We start from the raw sequence: 15,352 nt of genomic DNA on the forward strand, positions 1-15,352 counted from the left end.
GCCTGCAAACCCGCAGGTTTACCTACGGCACCCTGGAAACACAGAGAGGCCTTCCAGGGGTGCCAAAAATCCAGCACCCTTGCCAAAATTTCCGGGAGCACTCGAGCTCCACCGGGACGCTTTGCCCTGCCTTTGCCTGGGATGATTCCCTCTGCCTCGGGCCAGCAGTTACAGCTGCTTCTGATCTTTCAGATACACTTCTCCAGCAAAGGGTCTGCTGGGTCCGACGACTGCAGCTCAGGCAGACGGAGGAGGTGCAGGCAAGGAGCCATGCTGGCAGGCACCGAGAGGTTGCAGAAAAGGAGAGGTGCTCCCAAGAAGTCCCCATGCCTTGCCACCGACGAGGAGGTGAGCGTGTGCTGCCTCTGGCCCCTTCCTCGCAGCCCACGGGGGTCCGTGGGCTCCCTCCCCAGCCCCACACCTTCCCACCCTGTTGGATTTTGATGCCGAGCGTACCCCAATTTCCACTCGTGCTTCTGTAGCGTTCCTGCCCTGGAAGGCCTCGGAGCAGGTGACAAACCCCCACTTGTGAAGTGCCTGGCAATTCGAGATGGGTGAATAAAAGCCGGCGGCTGTTTCATCCACCCCTGTAATTGCAGCCGGGGCCGGCGGCGATCTCCAGCCGTGCCTGGGGATGCAAGCGGTGGAATGATGTAGCATGCAACATGCTTGGGGACGGCAGGGTCGTGTCCTGCGCTTGCAATGACACCCCGGGTGCTGCCAGCATCAAGGCCAGGCGTCAAAGCCGGTCCCACCGGTCCTCGCAGGTCCGCATCCAGCTGCACGTTTGCGAAGATGCTAACGATGCTCTGCTCTGCGGCGGCACTCCCCGAATCTCGCACCCAAACACCGGCCCAGCCCAAACCCGTTCGGATCAGGCGGGCTGGAGTTCAAACCCCGTTGTTGATTCAGAGATTGGTACGGCTAAATGCCAGAAAGGTCCACTCTGCTCCCACCTCCTGCTTGCCCAGCCCAGGCAGTGACATCTGCAGCTCTTGCATCAGAGCTAATAACCCTGCGGTTCAACTGGAGCGGAGTTTTTTTAGAAAGACTCCTCGCCTGTGTTGAAAGACTTGAAAGGTGGTGAATCTACTACGTCTCTCAGGAAGGTAATTGCTCGCCCTATTAAAAACCTGTAATTTGTTTCCCATTTGAACTTTTCTAGCTTCAATTTGCAGCTGCCGGATCTTATGCCATCGCTGCTGGATTCCAGGTCCGTTTGGGGCACCAGTCCTCCGCAGAAGGACGCAGACCCCAGTCCGCCCAGCTCCTTCCCTCCTGCAGTCATTCCCTTGAGCCGTCTGGTTTTGAGGCAGGTTTTCCAGCCCTCGAACTGATCCAAAATGCTCCGCAAAACGCGAAGCTGAGAACAGGCTGTGACAGAGCAGCTGTGATTTCACCAGGGCTGTCTGCAGTCGCCACCCCTCTGACCCCTCCTTTTTTGTATCTGTATGGATCTGTAGGGATTTCAGCCAGAAAATGGCACTCGTAATCTCCTCTTTGCTTGTTCAACTGCATCGCTCATGTCCTGTTCAGCCGCTACGTTCTGCAGCCCAGCTCGGGTGTTTGGGGGAGCATCCTCGCCCCGGGGACGTGCCACGGCGCATTGCTGGGCTAGGAGGGATTGATTCCTCAGTGACTTCGGAGAAGAATAAATCCCCATCGAGTTTTCAGCCAGACCCACCGGTGGGACCCACGGTGTGCAGCAGCAGGGACCCACGGAAGATGCGATGAGCTTGGCCGGTCTCAGCTGCACAGCACCAGCCTCGCTCCCACTCCCCCCGCCCCGTGCCAGGCGTGTGGGCCGCGGCGCAGGACTGGGGCCCCCCTGGCCCCTGCTGCCGGCAGGGCTCCGCGCCCCAAACGGTGCCCTACGGGGGTCACACCGGTGGCGGGGACAGCGGGGACTCCCCGGTCGTACGGCAGCACAACCACGCCCGTGAGTCCCGCCCGCCCGCTTCACTTCACCCCCGCAGCCGTACCCGAGAACCGCGAAGCTCTTCCCGCGGAGGCACTAACCACGCCCCTCCCCCGCCTCCCCGCCGCTGACCCAGCCTACCGCGGCAGGGGGGGCGGAGCCTACCGCCCCTTCGCCCCGCCCCGCGGCTCTTCCCGGGGCGGCCGCCGCGCAGGGCCGGACTCCGCCGGGCGCCGCGCTCTGCCCGGCCGCCGCGGGGCCGCCGCCAGCCATGTCCCTGCCCAGAGGTAGGGCCGCGGGCCGGGCGAAGGGGGAGATGCTCCGTGGGGCTCCGGGGCCGGGGGAGGAGGAGGAGGTGGTGGTGGTGGTGTGGGGGGAAGGAAACGGGGCTGCGGCCGGGTTGAGCCGCCTCGTCGGGTCTGGCGTAACCCGCGGGGACCGGGCTGTTGCCCAACCCGCCGGGCGTGGGCTGCCCGTTGCAGTCGGTCGGGGTTTCCTCTGCGTGGGCCTCGAGTGTCTTTCCCCCTCCCTGGTCCCCGTTGAGGGCTGTGCTGCTCACCCGTCTGCAGCCCGGCATCGCGGACCGGGACCGGGACCGGGACCGGGACCGGGACCGGGACCGGGACCGGGCTGCAGCCGCCCCCGGAGCTGCAGAGCCCCGGGGCGTGTGTGCTGCGTGGAGGGGAAAGGGAGCAAGCAGCCCCGCTGAGCCCCGGGAGGAGGAGGGGGGCGGTTTGGAGGGAGGGGGTGAAGCTGCTGTCGATGTGGAGAACGATTAATTAAAAAAAAAAAAAAAAAAAAAGCAAGTTTTATGCATTTTACGCTGCTGCTGGGGTCTTTCCCTCTGAAGGAAAGGGCCCGTGGCAGCTCAGCAAGCGTCGTGGCTCGAGGATGAGCAGAGCCCTCGTCTCGGCCTAATGAGGCGGGAAGGACGGGGACGAGGATCCCGGTCCGCACGGCGTGGCGGTTCGTTTCGGGGCACAGCCGTGACCCGATGCCGGCATGTGCCGGGAACGCCGTGGCGGAGTTTCCCATTGTCTCCGCCGTACGTGGCTGGCAAACGTGACCGTGTGTCACGGGTGTTATTTATAGAGCATCGCCGTGACTAAGGTGGCCTGGTCATTGTCCCAAGGTGAGCGCCGGCTGGCAGGCATCGGCCCGGGGTGACACCGCCAGCGTGCCGGGATTGAGGAAAATGGGGAAATGGCTTCGCTGGTGTCTTGCTGCTCCGGGGAGCCGGTTGCATCAGCACCGTAAGCGCAGACCGGACGGAGGAGGGAGCACCCGGAGAACGGTTGCTGCCTCTCTCTTATCACCGGAATAAAATTGGAGGGGTTTTCCTTGTTTGGGAGTGATGCACTGGAAACTTGAAGTCAGGAACCATGTGAGCAGATGAACGCACCTCGGCGTGACTTTTTTTTTTTTTTTTTCCCCCCGCTTTTAAATGATCCGTGTCTTAACCGGAGGGAATGTGGACCTGAGTTTCCTGTTTGCTGTGTAAGCAGGGTGTGAATCAGCAGCGATTTACGGTGCTGCTGAGCGGAGCTGCTGAATCACAGGTAGGAGCACATGCCTCCAGCCGCCGTCCGTCCCGCGTTGAAAGGGATCGACCGGGCTTCTTAAAAAGGCTCTCACCGGGACGCCCGAGCCCAGACCCCTCTCTCGGCTCACGGGTGCCGTGGGCAGCGTGTGGATGTGTGGATGGAGGAAAGAGGTGAGCCCGGCCGAGGGACAGCTCATGTCCTGCGAGAGACGAGGCCCGAGCTGGTACTGGGAGGATTTTGGGGGAAGCAGTTTGGCTGACAGCAAAAGGCGATGCCTGCGGGAGCACCTGGGAACATGGTGCTTTCCTCGGAGGAAGTTTGGAGCCTTTCTGTGTCTGCAGGTTTCTGGTTGCATGGGGCTGTTGGTTGTGGCGAACCGGTTCATTCATACAATTACTCCTAATATCCTTCGCCGGAGGTGTTGCACGTGTGCTGAGTGCGCCCGGGCTCTGCTGGCACCGGCTGCTCTGGGTCCCCATCTGACCCGAGCTCCTTCGCCTCTGTTGGGGCAGCATTCAGCACGGGGATCGATCCTGAGCGTGTGTAACGCATCTGCCTCTTCAAAACCCTCTCCTCTCGTCCTGCTAGCCGTCCACCGTGCCTCTCCTCGGTTTTCCATCTGCCTCGGCAGTGCCAGCCCTCCGAGCGGGTTTGCCGGCGGCCGGCTGCCGCATAGGGATGCTCGCAGGTCCGAGTGCTTGCAGACGCTGCTGGCAGCACTCGCGGCAGCTCCTTCTGCCTCTCCGTTCAGGCAGCCTGAATTTAAGCTAAATTTCCCTAATTTTCCTTAGGGAAATTCAGCGAGCGGTCTTGGGTTTCCTTTTGCTGGTTGCTTTCCCTTTGTGGGCTTGAGTTGGTCAGGTTCGTAAAGGGAGGCCGCTGCGTTGAAGCTCTCAGGTTGGCGATTTCCGTGATAGATGCGTACCAAAACTCACCTGCCGTCATTTTGGCTTAGTCACTGGGTTGTCTCCTGCCTCGGGAGTTTTTGGGGATGCGCGTGGCTGGCCGTGACACGTGCGATAGGAATGGTGCTGGGCGAGAGCTTTGCCTCGCTCTGCGCTAAACATAGCTTGTGAGATAAACACCTTCTGGGGATTATGCGAAGCTTAGGAAGGATTTCGGCTTTCTTCCTCTTCCCATTGCTCGTATCTGCTTGATCCAAATTATCTCGCGGGATGAGGTGTGTGGGAAAAGGGCCATTGGTTTCCGTGTTCTCTTGCACTGTCAAGTCTGATGTTTACTAAATTATGCAAAATTTCCCCATTGTCTCAGGTCACCAAAGCTCCTTGGAGCTGTGTTTCATTGAATGCGTGGCACTGAGGGAAGGAATTGTGTGCAAAACTCCGGAGCTGCCCCTGCGTCCTCCTTGCAGAGCTTTGCAGGGGACGCAGCCTCTAGTCAGAGGTTGCGACACGTGGCTGGTCCCGCGTGTGATTTTCCAACAAAGTCTGCACCTTTTTTGGTGAAGTGGATGCTGTGAAGGGGGGGGTGTTGTGTCTGAGAGGTTAAAGCAGAAGGGGATGAAGCCTCAGGGAGTCTGCAGCCTTTGGGTGCATGCAGAAACACGGTGGAGGGTGCAGGGTCTGTGTTAGACCCTATGTGTACAAATCCAAGCTGCTGCCTTTCCCCTGCGGCTCGAGGCATATTTTCTGCCTGCGTGTGCAGCCCGTGTGAAGACCCGTGTGCCCGTCGCCGTGGCTGTTGGCTGTGACTCCGGTGGCCGCCGACACCCGGGAAGCCCCTCCTGGAGGGACAGGCAGGAGCGTGCCGGCGGGGAGGCACGTGTTTCCCGAAATCGGGGGGTTTGCTGGAGAAAGCAGCTGTGCAGCTGCGGAGAGAGAGGGTGCGTGGATGGGGTCAGGAGGGAGAAGACCTGCTTGGCCTTTCCTGGGCTCACCCAGCGCCAATGCCCAAGAAATTCAAAAGCAAGTCCTTCTCTTTAGGGGAGAGATCTTCCTCCTGGAAGATGGGTGCTGTTGGGGAGAGGGGAGAGGATCCGGCTAAGCCAGGCTGTGTTTCTGGGGAGGCAGCTCTCCTTTGACACCGAGGCTTGGAAAAATCAGTGGTTAGAAATGCCAGAACCTGGGGATGAACTCGTACTTGTTCTGGTGGTACGTCTATTCTGGGTAGGTAAATAAGCGGTGGGGATGCGTCCCTCCCGCGCCCTGGCCATGCCCTTCGTGGGAGCACACCGCCGTTAGGCAATTCAGTCATCTGTGAATCCTGTACTGTCTCGTGCCATTCACACTTTTCCTGCCGCCACCCCAAAAAAAAAGGCAGTTCTGCTGAAAATACACATGGGGCCGTGACCTGCAGAAGCAGGGCTTTGCCTTCGGGCTCCCGTCGTGTCCAGGCAGAGCAGCCACCAGCCTGGTGTCCCCTGGGTGTGCGTGGGCAGGGGGGGTTGCAGAGATAGGAGCTCTGATCCCACAGAAGCAGGTTTTCATTTTAATTCTAGTTGAAGCATCACGGAGCTTGCATCCAGTTAATTATGACAATCATAGAGAGAGCACAGGGCTTTGCACCTGCCCTCCTCCTCCTTTCTGCTAGCATAACGGTGGGCGCCTGGAAAATATCATGTTGGATGTGATAAATATTTAGCTGTGCTTCAGCAATCCCTTTCCCTCCCTGGAGGGATGCTCCCCTGCTTTTTTTCAGTGGATAATGCTTCTCCCTGAAGGCTGCTGCTTTTATTTTCCAGCTCTGGGCTGCAGTCCAGGGCTGAACCGGAGTTTGCTTTGCCCCTGTTGTTTGCAAAGGTGGTCGTCGCTGGAGGAAACTCTCATGTGTTTTATAGAGCTTCCCTTTGGGTGCCTGGGAACGGGTGCGGGTTTCTGGTCCGGGTGATTTTGTGACCCGAGAAGCCACTGCTGTGGACGTGGGGCTCTGTGGGTTTTTGGACGGAAGATGGTTTTCACTGGTGTTAATAAGGCACTGCCCAGGCAGGCTGTTTGCTGGGGAGAGAGTTGTGAGAGGAACTTGTGTTGGCTGGGGATGTGATTTTACTGTATCAACAAAAAGTTTGGGGTTTTACTGGCATGACTCAGGACTGCTTGTGGGTATGTATGGAGCTAGATCTACCCCCCGCCTCTTTTGCTGACAAAACTCTGTAGCGCAGGTCGAGTGTTAGCCAGAGATTTTGAGCGAGGGAGAGGGCAGAGAGGATTTTTTTCTGGTGGAAACTGGAAGTTTCTGTTCTTTTTTCAGCCTGGGAGATACCCCATCTCTACACACCCCCTCATCTGGGTGGGGACGATGCTGCACTGATTCCGTGGCAGCATTGTGAGTCTAAAAGTTCATCGCCCCAAGAAATACATTAATTACTGGGCACGACTGCAGCTATGTCGGATATCACGGTAGTGTCTTGTGGTCCCAGCTGGCCTCAGTTTGTAGTGGGTCCCAGTCTCTCCTCCCTTTTCTGGAGCTGGGACAGGGCTCCCTGCCTGCATCTTTCTCTTGCAGCCACTTGTGTGTCCAGCAAAAGGCTGGAGCAGAGTCGCTGCCCGTGCGGGATGCGGTGGGTTACAGTGTGGCTAAGGGGAAGGGCAGGGTCTGGGGGTCTCGTGGTCGGGGAGGGAGGGAGGGAATCGCTGCCTAATGCTGGGGGAGGTTCTGGACCTGCAGTGGGATGAAGGTGGAGGGGAGGTGGATCCTCTCCAGCTAATGCTGTGCTGTGTTGTCCACGTGGTTTAATTAATCCACGGGCATAATACCAGAGGGCTCTGTTGTGCGCTGTCTGCTCTGTCGACCTGTTGCAGGAGAAGATGGACGGCACTTTGGAGGAGCACGTCCCTTTCAAGCCCTGGAGGCTGATGGGCTTTTCTGTGGGGCGTGATTGCCCCTGTGTGCTGCTGGATCTAATGTAGGGGGAAATGGGGAAACGCTTGAATCATGGGCTTTAAGGACAGAAGGGATGATGGCGAGCATCGTGCTCGGCTGGAGGTCAGGATGTCACTTCCAAGAATTACTGCAGCCGGTCCAACAGCTTTTGGGCGAATTAAGCCAGATTGTGTAAAAAGACACCCGATCTTGTTTTTAAAGACATCCAATGCTGGAGTTTGGTTTCTCCGAAATGTGAGTGTTGTGACCTCGGGGAGCTGTTTGGTGCACTGGGGTGTGGTGCCCTGGGCTCCCTCCGGTCCCTGGGAGCAATGGCTTTATAGCCTCGCTCGCCGGGAAGCGAGGGAAGGAGACGCGTGAAGGTGATGGCCTGGCTGTTGCCCCCTCCTCTGGGAGCTGGCAGGGTGCATGACAAGCTTTGGGGGGTGTCTGGCACCCACCAGACTGCCGCAGCCTCTGTTGTCCTGCCTGCACTGCGCTCTGGGAGGGCCACTGCTAAGCTAGGTCTGTCCCATGCTCTAAGCCTTAATTTCATCATTTCAAGTGAAATGCTTATTTAAAAAAAAAAAAAAAAATTCCGTTAAAAACATAACTTGAGTGGAAGAGGAGGCAGGATGAGGAGGAGACAAAACTTACCAGAAGTTGTTTTGTAGAGCATCCACCCTTCCTCCCCCCCATACCACCACCAAAGAAAAATCTAGTTTTGGAAAGGAAGAAACCTCCAGAGTGCTCGATACAAGTAATTTCCCATCAGAGGCTGCTAACCTTAGCTGTGGTTTGGCACTGGCATCAGCCTAACTGCTTGTATCCGATGAACCTTTCTGAGGATGACGGTGGTGCTTGGACCCTCTCCTCCCTGGGAGCTGCCCGTTGGGTACCGAGTGCCCCTTGTCGCAGGGCGTTTGTACCCTGCTGCCTCGTCTCCTGCCTCGATAGTGCCTGTTGTGTCTTCTCGGAAACTTAAAAGCAGCTTTTAATGATTGCATTTTGTTCCCATAAAGGTCTCGGAGATTTCCGATAAGGAACGCGTAAAACCCCGCAGCCGGGATGGGTCCTGCCGCGGGTGCCGAGAGCTCCGTCCTTCCTTACCATGTGCCGGTGACGGGTGCGGGTGGGAGCGGCGATGCAATGACCGGTGGTGCAGGACAGAGGGACAGGAGGGGAAGAAGCTCGTCTGCAGGGCTTGGCAGGTGACAGTCATGTGTCTGACAGATCATAAACACGCAGGGCTGGTTATGTGGACGGGTTGGGGGGGGGGTGGTTTAAGGGAGGATGACGAGGTTATCTAGGGAGTGTCAGCTTGTCTGGGCTTGCAGGCCGGTTAGATACTGCTTTGTGGTGTGTGTATATAAATTCCCTCCTAGCCTGAATCTTGCAGGGATGGCTGATGAGGCAGCCTGCCCGCGCGGCAGGAGTTGGTTACGGTGGGTCGGGTGCTGTGGCCCCGCAGGGCTGCAGCCTGCCCTGGCCGTCTTTACTGGTGTGTGTTAACAGCAGCCCTTGGAGGTGGCAGCGTCCTGACCCGGCTTGCTGGAGGACATTTGCCCCAGCTGGAGCAGATGTCCTCTCCTGCTGCATGCATCTCTCCCTGCAGGAGACAGTTTCCTATTAAAGGTAGCGAAGGGCGAATACACCGCGTGGTGGAGGTATTTTTTTGCCGTAGGATGGAGATCTTGGTTTACTTGGTGTCAGAGTGGGAAAGTTGAGGCTCGAGAGGAAGACGACGGAGCAGCGGAGCGTGCAGCCCCGAGGACGGTCCCTCTGAGTCAGTCCTGAACGTGCACCCCGTGGCCGGGCACGGCTGCAGGGGGGTGTGTTGTCCTGAAGATGCAAGGATGTCTTTGCAGCTCGTCACTAAAAATGACGTGGCTCTTTTTCTGAGAGCCAGATGTGCTCACCGTCGAGGCTTTTTGAGAAAGCTGCTCTGCATAGTTAAAAATCCCCAGCCGCTGCGGACCGCTTGGTTTCTCTCCTGACGTGCTGCCAAGTTGCACCTCAGCCAAAGATGAAACGATCTTGCGCTGATACATTGCTTTGACTGCTCTTTGTCATCTTCCAAGCACCTTTAGAAGGTGCTTGGGGGTAGGTGGCAGGCCCACGTGCCTGTTTGTAAAACCCCGTGCCTGCACCCAGAAAATCCCTGCTGGCACAGGGCAGGGCAGCGCAAGACATTTTTGTGCGGGTGCGCTTGTGCCCAGCTGGCTTTCGAGGTTTCCCTGGTCTCCCTGCAACTAAAATCATCCACCCCGTGCCGAATCCGCACCCGGCTCGCCCGCGATGCTCCCTGCCAACTGCCATCCCCTTGGGCAAGAGCTCGGTGGTCAGAAAAAATGATGTAATGGTGCAGAAAGGAGGATGCGGGCGCTGGGGGGGGTGGTGGGAGGTGGGTGGCGATGCTGCCAGGGGACCCGCATGGATCTACACCAGCCTCCGCGCTGTGCTCCGGCTGTCTCTCTTCGGCAGCGCTCGTTTTCCTTAAGGCTGGAAGCAGCTGCACGCTGCCTTAAGGCTGCCAAAAAAGGAGGATGCGGTGGGTGTTTTAGATCTGCTGCTTCTGCAGCCCCCTCTATTCGCTCTTTGTTAGCATCTGCAGCTCGTTTCCTCCAGGTTTTGGGTTGATCCCTGCGATTGCTTGGCCGGGAGCATCGGTGGTGAGCACCGGCTGCCGGAGCATGGCTGGCACCGGCCAGGGCTGGGGTTGTCCTCCGAGCCCAGCATACCTGTGGGGCTGTGCCGTGGCCGGGCTGCCTCTTGTGCTCTGCAGACGCTGCTCTCTTGCCCAAGAGAAGCTTTTCGCAGGTGTTAATTACACCTGCCCCTGCCTGGTTTGTTGAAGGACGTCTGGGTGATGAGAGTAAAGCGGAGGCTGGAGGAGGTGCCTCTAGAAATTGCCAGGCAAAAATTCTGGGTGAATATTAATTGAAACACTTATCAGCCTTGCGTGTGCTTTGCTAAGGTGCTAGAAAGCGACTCAGCTTTTCCTCCAGTGGCTCTCCTGTACGTGTGGTTTCTTTTTCTGTGTACATTCCAGGTTGCTGCAAGAGTTTACCCTTAATTTTGGATCCACAAAGAATTTCTTGTTCAGTAACTGTGGATTTCCCCGTGGGGTTTTACAGTCACAGCTCAGCAAGGGAAACCGTGCATAACCGTTGCAGGGAAGGGAGCCAGCGTGTGTTTCCCTTTATCTCAAACAGGTTTGACGTTTCACACATCTCCTTCCAACTCCTCTCCTTGCCGTTTCGCGCGCCACCCCGCAGCGCACCGTGCCTTTCCCCAAAACGCTGGTGTGAGCCTCGCTCTTTGGGGGTAAAGGGGATTTTTTTAAAGTTTATTATTTCTTATTTAAATGGAAATGGTTCTTGCAAGGCCTAAGCGTGCCCCACGAGAAGCTGCAGGCTGAGCTGCACTGACTCACAGCCTGCGAGCTCTTGAGCCGGGACGTGAGCCGGATGCGTTGGCACTGGCCTGTCTGCGGAGACCGCTGGCTTCCTGGGACAGGGTGATGGCTTTTTGATCCGCCTTTACTAGCAAAAGCCTGCAATGCTTACTTCCTCTGAACGCTGGAAAAATTGCAGCGCGGTAGCTGGATTCGAGAGAGGTAGGTGAGGAGTGAAAAAAGTGGGGGGGGAATAAAGCCCACCCAAAGGGAAGCGGCGCAGTGAGGCTGTGCTCTTCTTGCCGGCAGCCACGTCGGGACCACGGTGGCGGAACACTGCCGAGCCGTGGGCACGTCGCCCGCGGAGCCCCTGCCTTTCCCAGGCACAAATCAGAGCTGCCCTGTGGGTACTGGGCAAATCCACCACAAAATACGTGTTTTCCCCAAGCAGAGCTGTTGCAGCCTCAGATAAGAGCCCGCGGGGGGGGATGGTGCAGGGTGATGCTGGGCAGTGGGGCTGGCAGCAGCTTTCAGCGTGCTGGTGGTCCAGCCTTTAATTGGGGGGGGGGGGGGGGATTTTTAAGCTTTGCAGCAGGGAATTTGGAGGAACAAAGGAGAAATGTTTGCAGGTGATTTCTGCAAAACTTGGTGCTTAGCAAGTATGTGGTGCTTCTCTTATCTATCTATTTATTTATCTATCTTTTATGAGATAGATATATATATATCTTTAACTTCCTAGACCAGTGAGCAGCAGGAGCTGATCTCATGGACCAGCTGGACGTGGGAGTTGTTCTGGGAATGTGGATGTAGTCTGTCCTCTGGGGCAGAGGAACAGCGATGGGAGAGCAAGAGGTATGCGGTGCGGGTCGGAGGGATGGTGTGGTTAACGCTAGGAAAAGAGGCTGCAGGTCTGGCTCGCTGTGGCTGAGCTCTCCTGGGGGTTTCAGGAGCCGGCTCTCCCCTTGCTACATCAGCCCTTACTCCCAGCCCTGTTGCAAGCAGGTTACGGGGACCGAACGGGTCACCTGCCACCTCTCTTGACTTGGGAGCATCGTTAGCGGGTTAAGACTGATGCTTTTTGGCTGGGCACTGAGGTTTGAGTGTGGTATCAGGCTTTACATGGAGATAAGGCTGAGTGGTGGCCTGAGGGGAATTGGACAGTCTCCGTATTTCGTGGCTGCTCTCAGCCTATAGTTTTCCTTTGCCGCATCTGAGCCCGGGGAGGCATCCCGGCTCCCCCCTCACCTCATGATGGGATGGATTTTTTTCTCTCAGAAAAACTGAGTGGAGAAACTAGGGACTTCAACTGGCTGTGTCTGCTTTGCACCATCTCTCTGGCGTGATGAGCCCTTTGCGTTTGCGTCTTCTACCTGGTAACCCTGAGCAGGGAGGGGAGAGGGTGAGAGAGGCAGGGAAGAGGGATGACACTGAAGATGCCCCCCAAAAAGCAAAGAATTGGTGTGGGACAGCAGGAGACATAGAGGAGTGTACCGCAGCACTCGCCCGCTGCTTTCCATAAGCCACCGGATGGATCGGCACCCTGCTCCAAAAGAAACGATCAAAGGTTTTCCCCGCTCCTCTGCCCTGGAGATGCGATGCTGGATCACCACCGGAGATCAGAGGTTTTTCTGAAAATGCACAGGCTTTGTCCGCCCGAGCTGCGGTGGCATCCCAGGATCAGGGAAGCGTTCCAGGTCCCAGAGGGTAACGTCACTGTGTACCATCCGAGCAGCCGCCTGCCCCATTCTCCAGCGCGGATGCTGGTCTCGAGAAAGTCCTGCCCGAAGTCTCTGGGCCAGGAAAGCACCTGGGTCGGTCTCTTGTTTCTGCCCCTCTCCTGGAGCAGGCGACTGCGGACATTGAGGCCTTCCTTGGTTTTTTTCCCCTCCATAAATTCCGTTTTCAGAGCGGGTGCCTGCTCTGTCTTACATCATTTGCAGAGATGAAATCACTCTATCCCTGCCCAAAAGAAATTGGAGGGAGGATGATGGAAAGCTAGTATTTTTTTATTTATTTTTTTTTTTTAAAGAATTGCATTAGAAGCAGAGAGGGAATACTTTTGCTGTCTTGCCAAGTTTACAGAGTTTTGGGAGCACCTGGAAGTACTTGAATTGCACCAATTTGGATAGAAAAAGGAGTGTCTATTGACTCTGGAGTTGAGTTACAGCTGACAATTAAAAAGTCAAATGACTCTTTTCCTTTCCCACTAACTAACCGTGTGCGTCTTGTCAAGCTGATCTATTCCAAAAATGGTTTGAGTTTTTTCTCCCACCAGGAAACTGTCACCAGCTGGTCACATCAATTCCAAACAGCTTTTATTTTTTCATGGCTTTGCCTATGGGCTGAGAAATCAAAGGGAAGAGCATTGCTCTGGGGAGAGCTGGGTACCTGCTGGCAGGGAGATAGGCACAGGTGACGGGTGTTCTGCCTCTTCCTTTTTCTCTGTTTTTGGGTTTTGGTTTGTTTTTTTTTTTTAGCATGCTCTTTGCTTTTCTCTAAGCACCGTCTCCTTTGCCTTCTCCTAACAATTAAGGCGTTGGGGCTGGGATTGCTTCCAGACCTTTGTCTCATGGCAGCACACCAGTGTCTGCAGCTGCGTGGGACCAGCACGGGCTGCGCAGACGAGGTGGCTCGTGGCCGCGGGTTTCACGCTGGCCACGCACGCTGCGGGCTGGCCGGACCTGTGTGCTGCCCAGCTCTGTAGTTCCTGATGAGCTGTGGGTTGGGTTAATTAATTACCCATCCCAAGCATTTTCCCACTGCCCCCCAGCCTACCCTCAGTGGGTCCACATTGGCATTGCGTTGCAGCTGAGCTTTGAGGAGGTGTGACCTCTGCTGCTGCTTTTTTGGGGGGAGAAAATCCAGTTGGAGCGATGGATGCAAAGGAGGCAGTGTCCAGCCCTGTGGCACTGTTCCCAGAGGATGCTCTGCCTGCACTCCGGCTCGGTGCCTGCTCCAAAGAGATGCCCCTGTGACCGTAACCACCTTTGCACTGGGGTTTTGCACAAGCTCTGGTGCAAAGCAGCACAACTCTTGGCGCGTATGTAGTGTGTCCTATAATGACATAATGCAAATGCCAGCTAGCCGGTGTTTTTCAGCTTTGTAAAGTCAGTCTGGTCTCCGCTCACATGTGGTTTCTTGGAGGGGAGCCTGTGTGCTCCATCGTCACGGGGCTGCAGGATAGCAAGCTGCCACGGGGGAACAAAACACAAAATCAAACTTTTTTTTCCAGCCCTTGGGGTTATGCAGGTAACCTAAAAATACAACTGGAATGTAACTGGGCGGTGACATCCTCCCGGAGCTGCCGGCAGAGCCGGCGCGGCTCGTGGCGGCGTTATCTGGCCGGTGCACGGAGGCCGGGTGTGGTGGCAAGACCCAGAGGTGTCAGCGCGAATGTCAACTTCTGGCTGTCAGTAGTTTCGGCTAACGTGCCTGTCCCCAAATCCCTCGCTGGGTACCAGGAGGTTCGTACCCTTCTCCCTTGCATCGGTTTCGCCCAGCCCCGGCGGCACCGTCGGTGTGACATCCCGCTCCGCCGGAGGAGATGAGTCCTGTGCGGTGATTGATTGTCCCCAAGTACCGTCCGAGGGGATGAGAAAGATGACCCTGTTCCCTTTCCGATTGGATTCGGTTCAAAGGCTTTGCTTAAAAATAGAGCTGCTGCAGAGTTTCCAGGCTGCGGGTCCCGTGCATGGCTTGGGCACGTGGGGCTTTCCCATGGGACATGCACCTCATATGTGGAAAGGCGAGTGCATCCCGGGCTTGGGGCAGTGGCTGCATTAACAGCCTTGACCAGGGAAACTGCTGCAATTCCCGGTCGGATGGCGAGGTGCAGCGGGCATTGGGCAGCGTGGCGCTGGGACAGCGCGGCCGGCTGGTGCGTGGACTTTTCCCTGATCGGGGGGAATGTGGTATCCCGTGAAAATCACCCCCTGCCCAGGCAGCAACTCTTCTTTCGGGGCAGGCGAAACCGTTAATTTTTTGCTCAACCCCAAATGCTCCTATAAAAACCTCCTTGCCGACCCTAAATGGGGCATTCCTCTTTTGCCGCTCATGGCAAAGTGGCTCTTCCCCGGTTCCCGGCTGCGATGGTGACCCAGCCTGAACCAAACTGGCCTTGGGAGACGCTGCCTGTCTGCAGGGGAAGGGTGGGGAGAGGGGCACGGTGTTGGCAGGGCACTGTTTGAGCTCATTGCTGTTTTTAAGGGTGTGCTCTTCCACTTATTCGAGCCAGCCCGCTGGCAGGAGGCTGATGGGAGCGATGGGAGCCATCCTTGTCCCTGGCTCTCTCCCGGCATACCTGGACCTGCAGCGAGTGCCTTGACTTCTCCCCATGCCAGGATTTGCTCTCCCGGCTTCCCTCGGCTGTCGTGGGGTGACGTCCCAGCACCGAGGCGTGGGAAGGCTTCGTTAACACCAGCGGAACACCCGATGCCTTTTGTTCCTCTGGGATTACCTGTAGCACATAAAGGGCCAGATGATTAATGGCAAATGGTGTGCGTCTTTCAAGGCTGGGCAATTCCTACCGCGTCAGGAAACTTTTGAAAGGGCTGCCAAGGGTGAGACTTGAAAGGATGCTTGGGTTGGTTTTGTTTTTTTTTTTTTTTCCTTTTGTTTTGTTTTTTTTGTTTGTTTGGTTTTTTAAGATGCTTTTGAGATGTCGGGAAGCTCTGC

The 15,352-nt window shown here is 56.6% G+C and overlaps 1 protein-coding gene across 2 annotated transcripts in view; it reads left to right on the forward strand.

Moving 5' to 3' along the window:
* Positions 1 to 2,088: 2,088 nt before the first annotated feature.
* Positions 2,089 to 15,352, forward strand: part of MAP2K3 (mitogen-activated protein kinase kinase 3) — a 33,700-nt gene continuing 20,436 nt past the window's right edge. Inside the window, exon 1 of one of the 2 annotated variants that reach the window (XM_052772694.1) lies at positions 2,089 to 2,205. In XM_052772694.1, the coding sequence (XP_052628654.1) occupies positions 2,190 to 2,205 (16 nt within the window). In that variant the 5' untranslated portion in view covers positions 2,089 to 2,189. Of the gene's footprint in view, positions 2,206 to 3,604; positions 3,633 to 15,352 lie in introns of those variants that run through there. The other variant, XM_052772697.1, reaches the window with a different exon arrangement.

The sequence above is a fragment of the Harpia harpyja genome, chromosome 21 (assembly GCF_026419915.1).
Source record: "Harpia harpyja isolate bHarHar1 chromosome 21, bHarHar1 primary haplotype, whole genome shotgun sequence".
Classification (NCBI taxonomy): Eukaryota; Metazoa; Chordata; class Aves; order Accipitriformes; family Accipitridae; genus Harpia; species Harpia harpyja.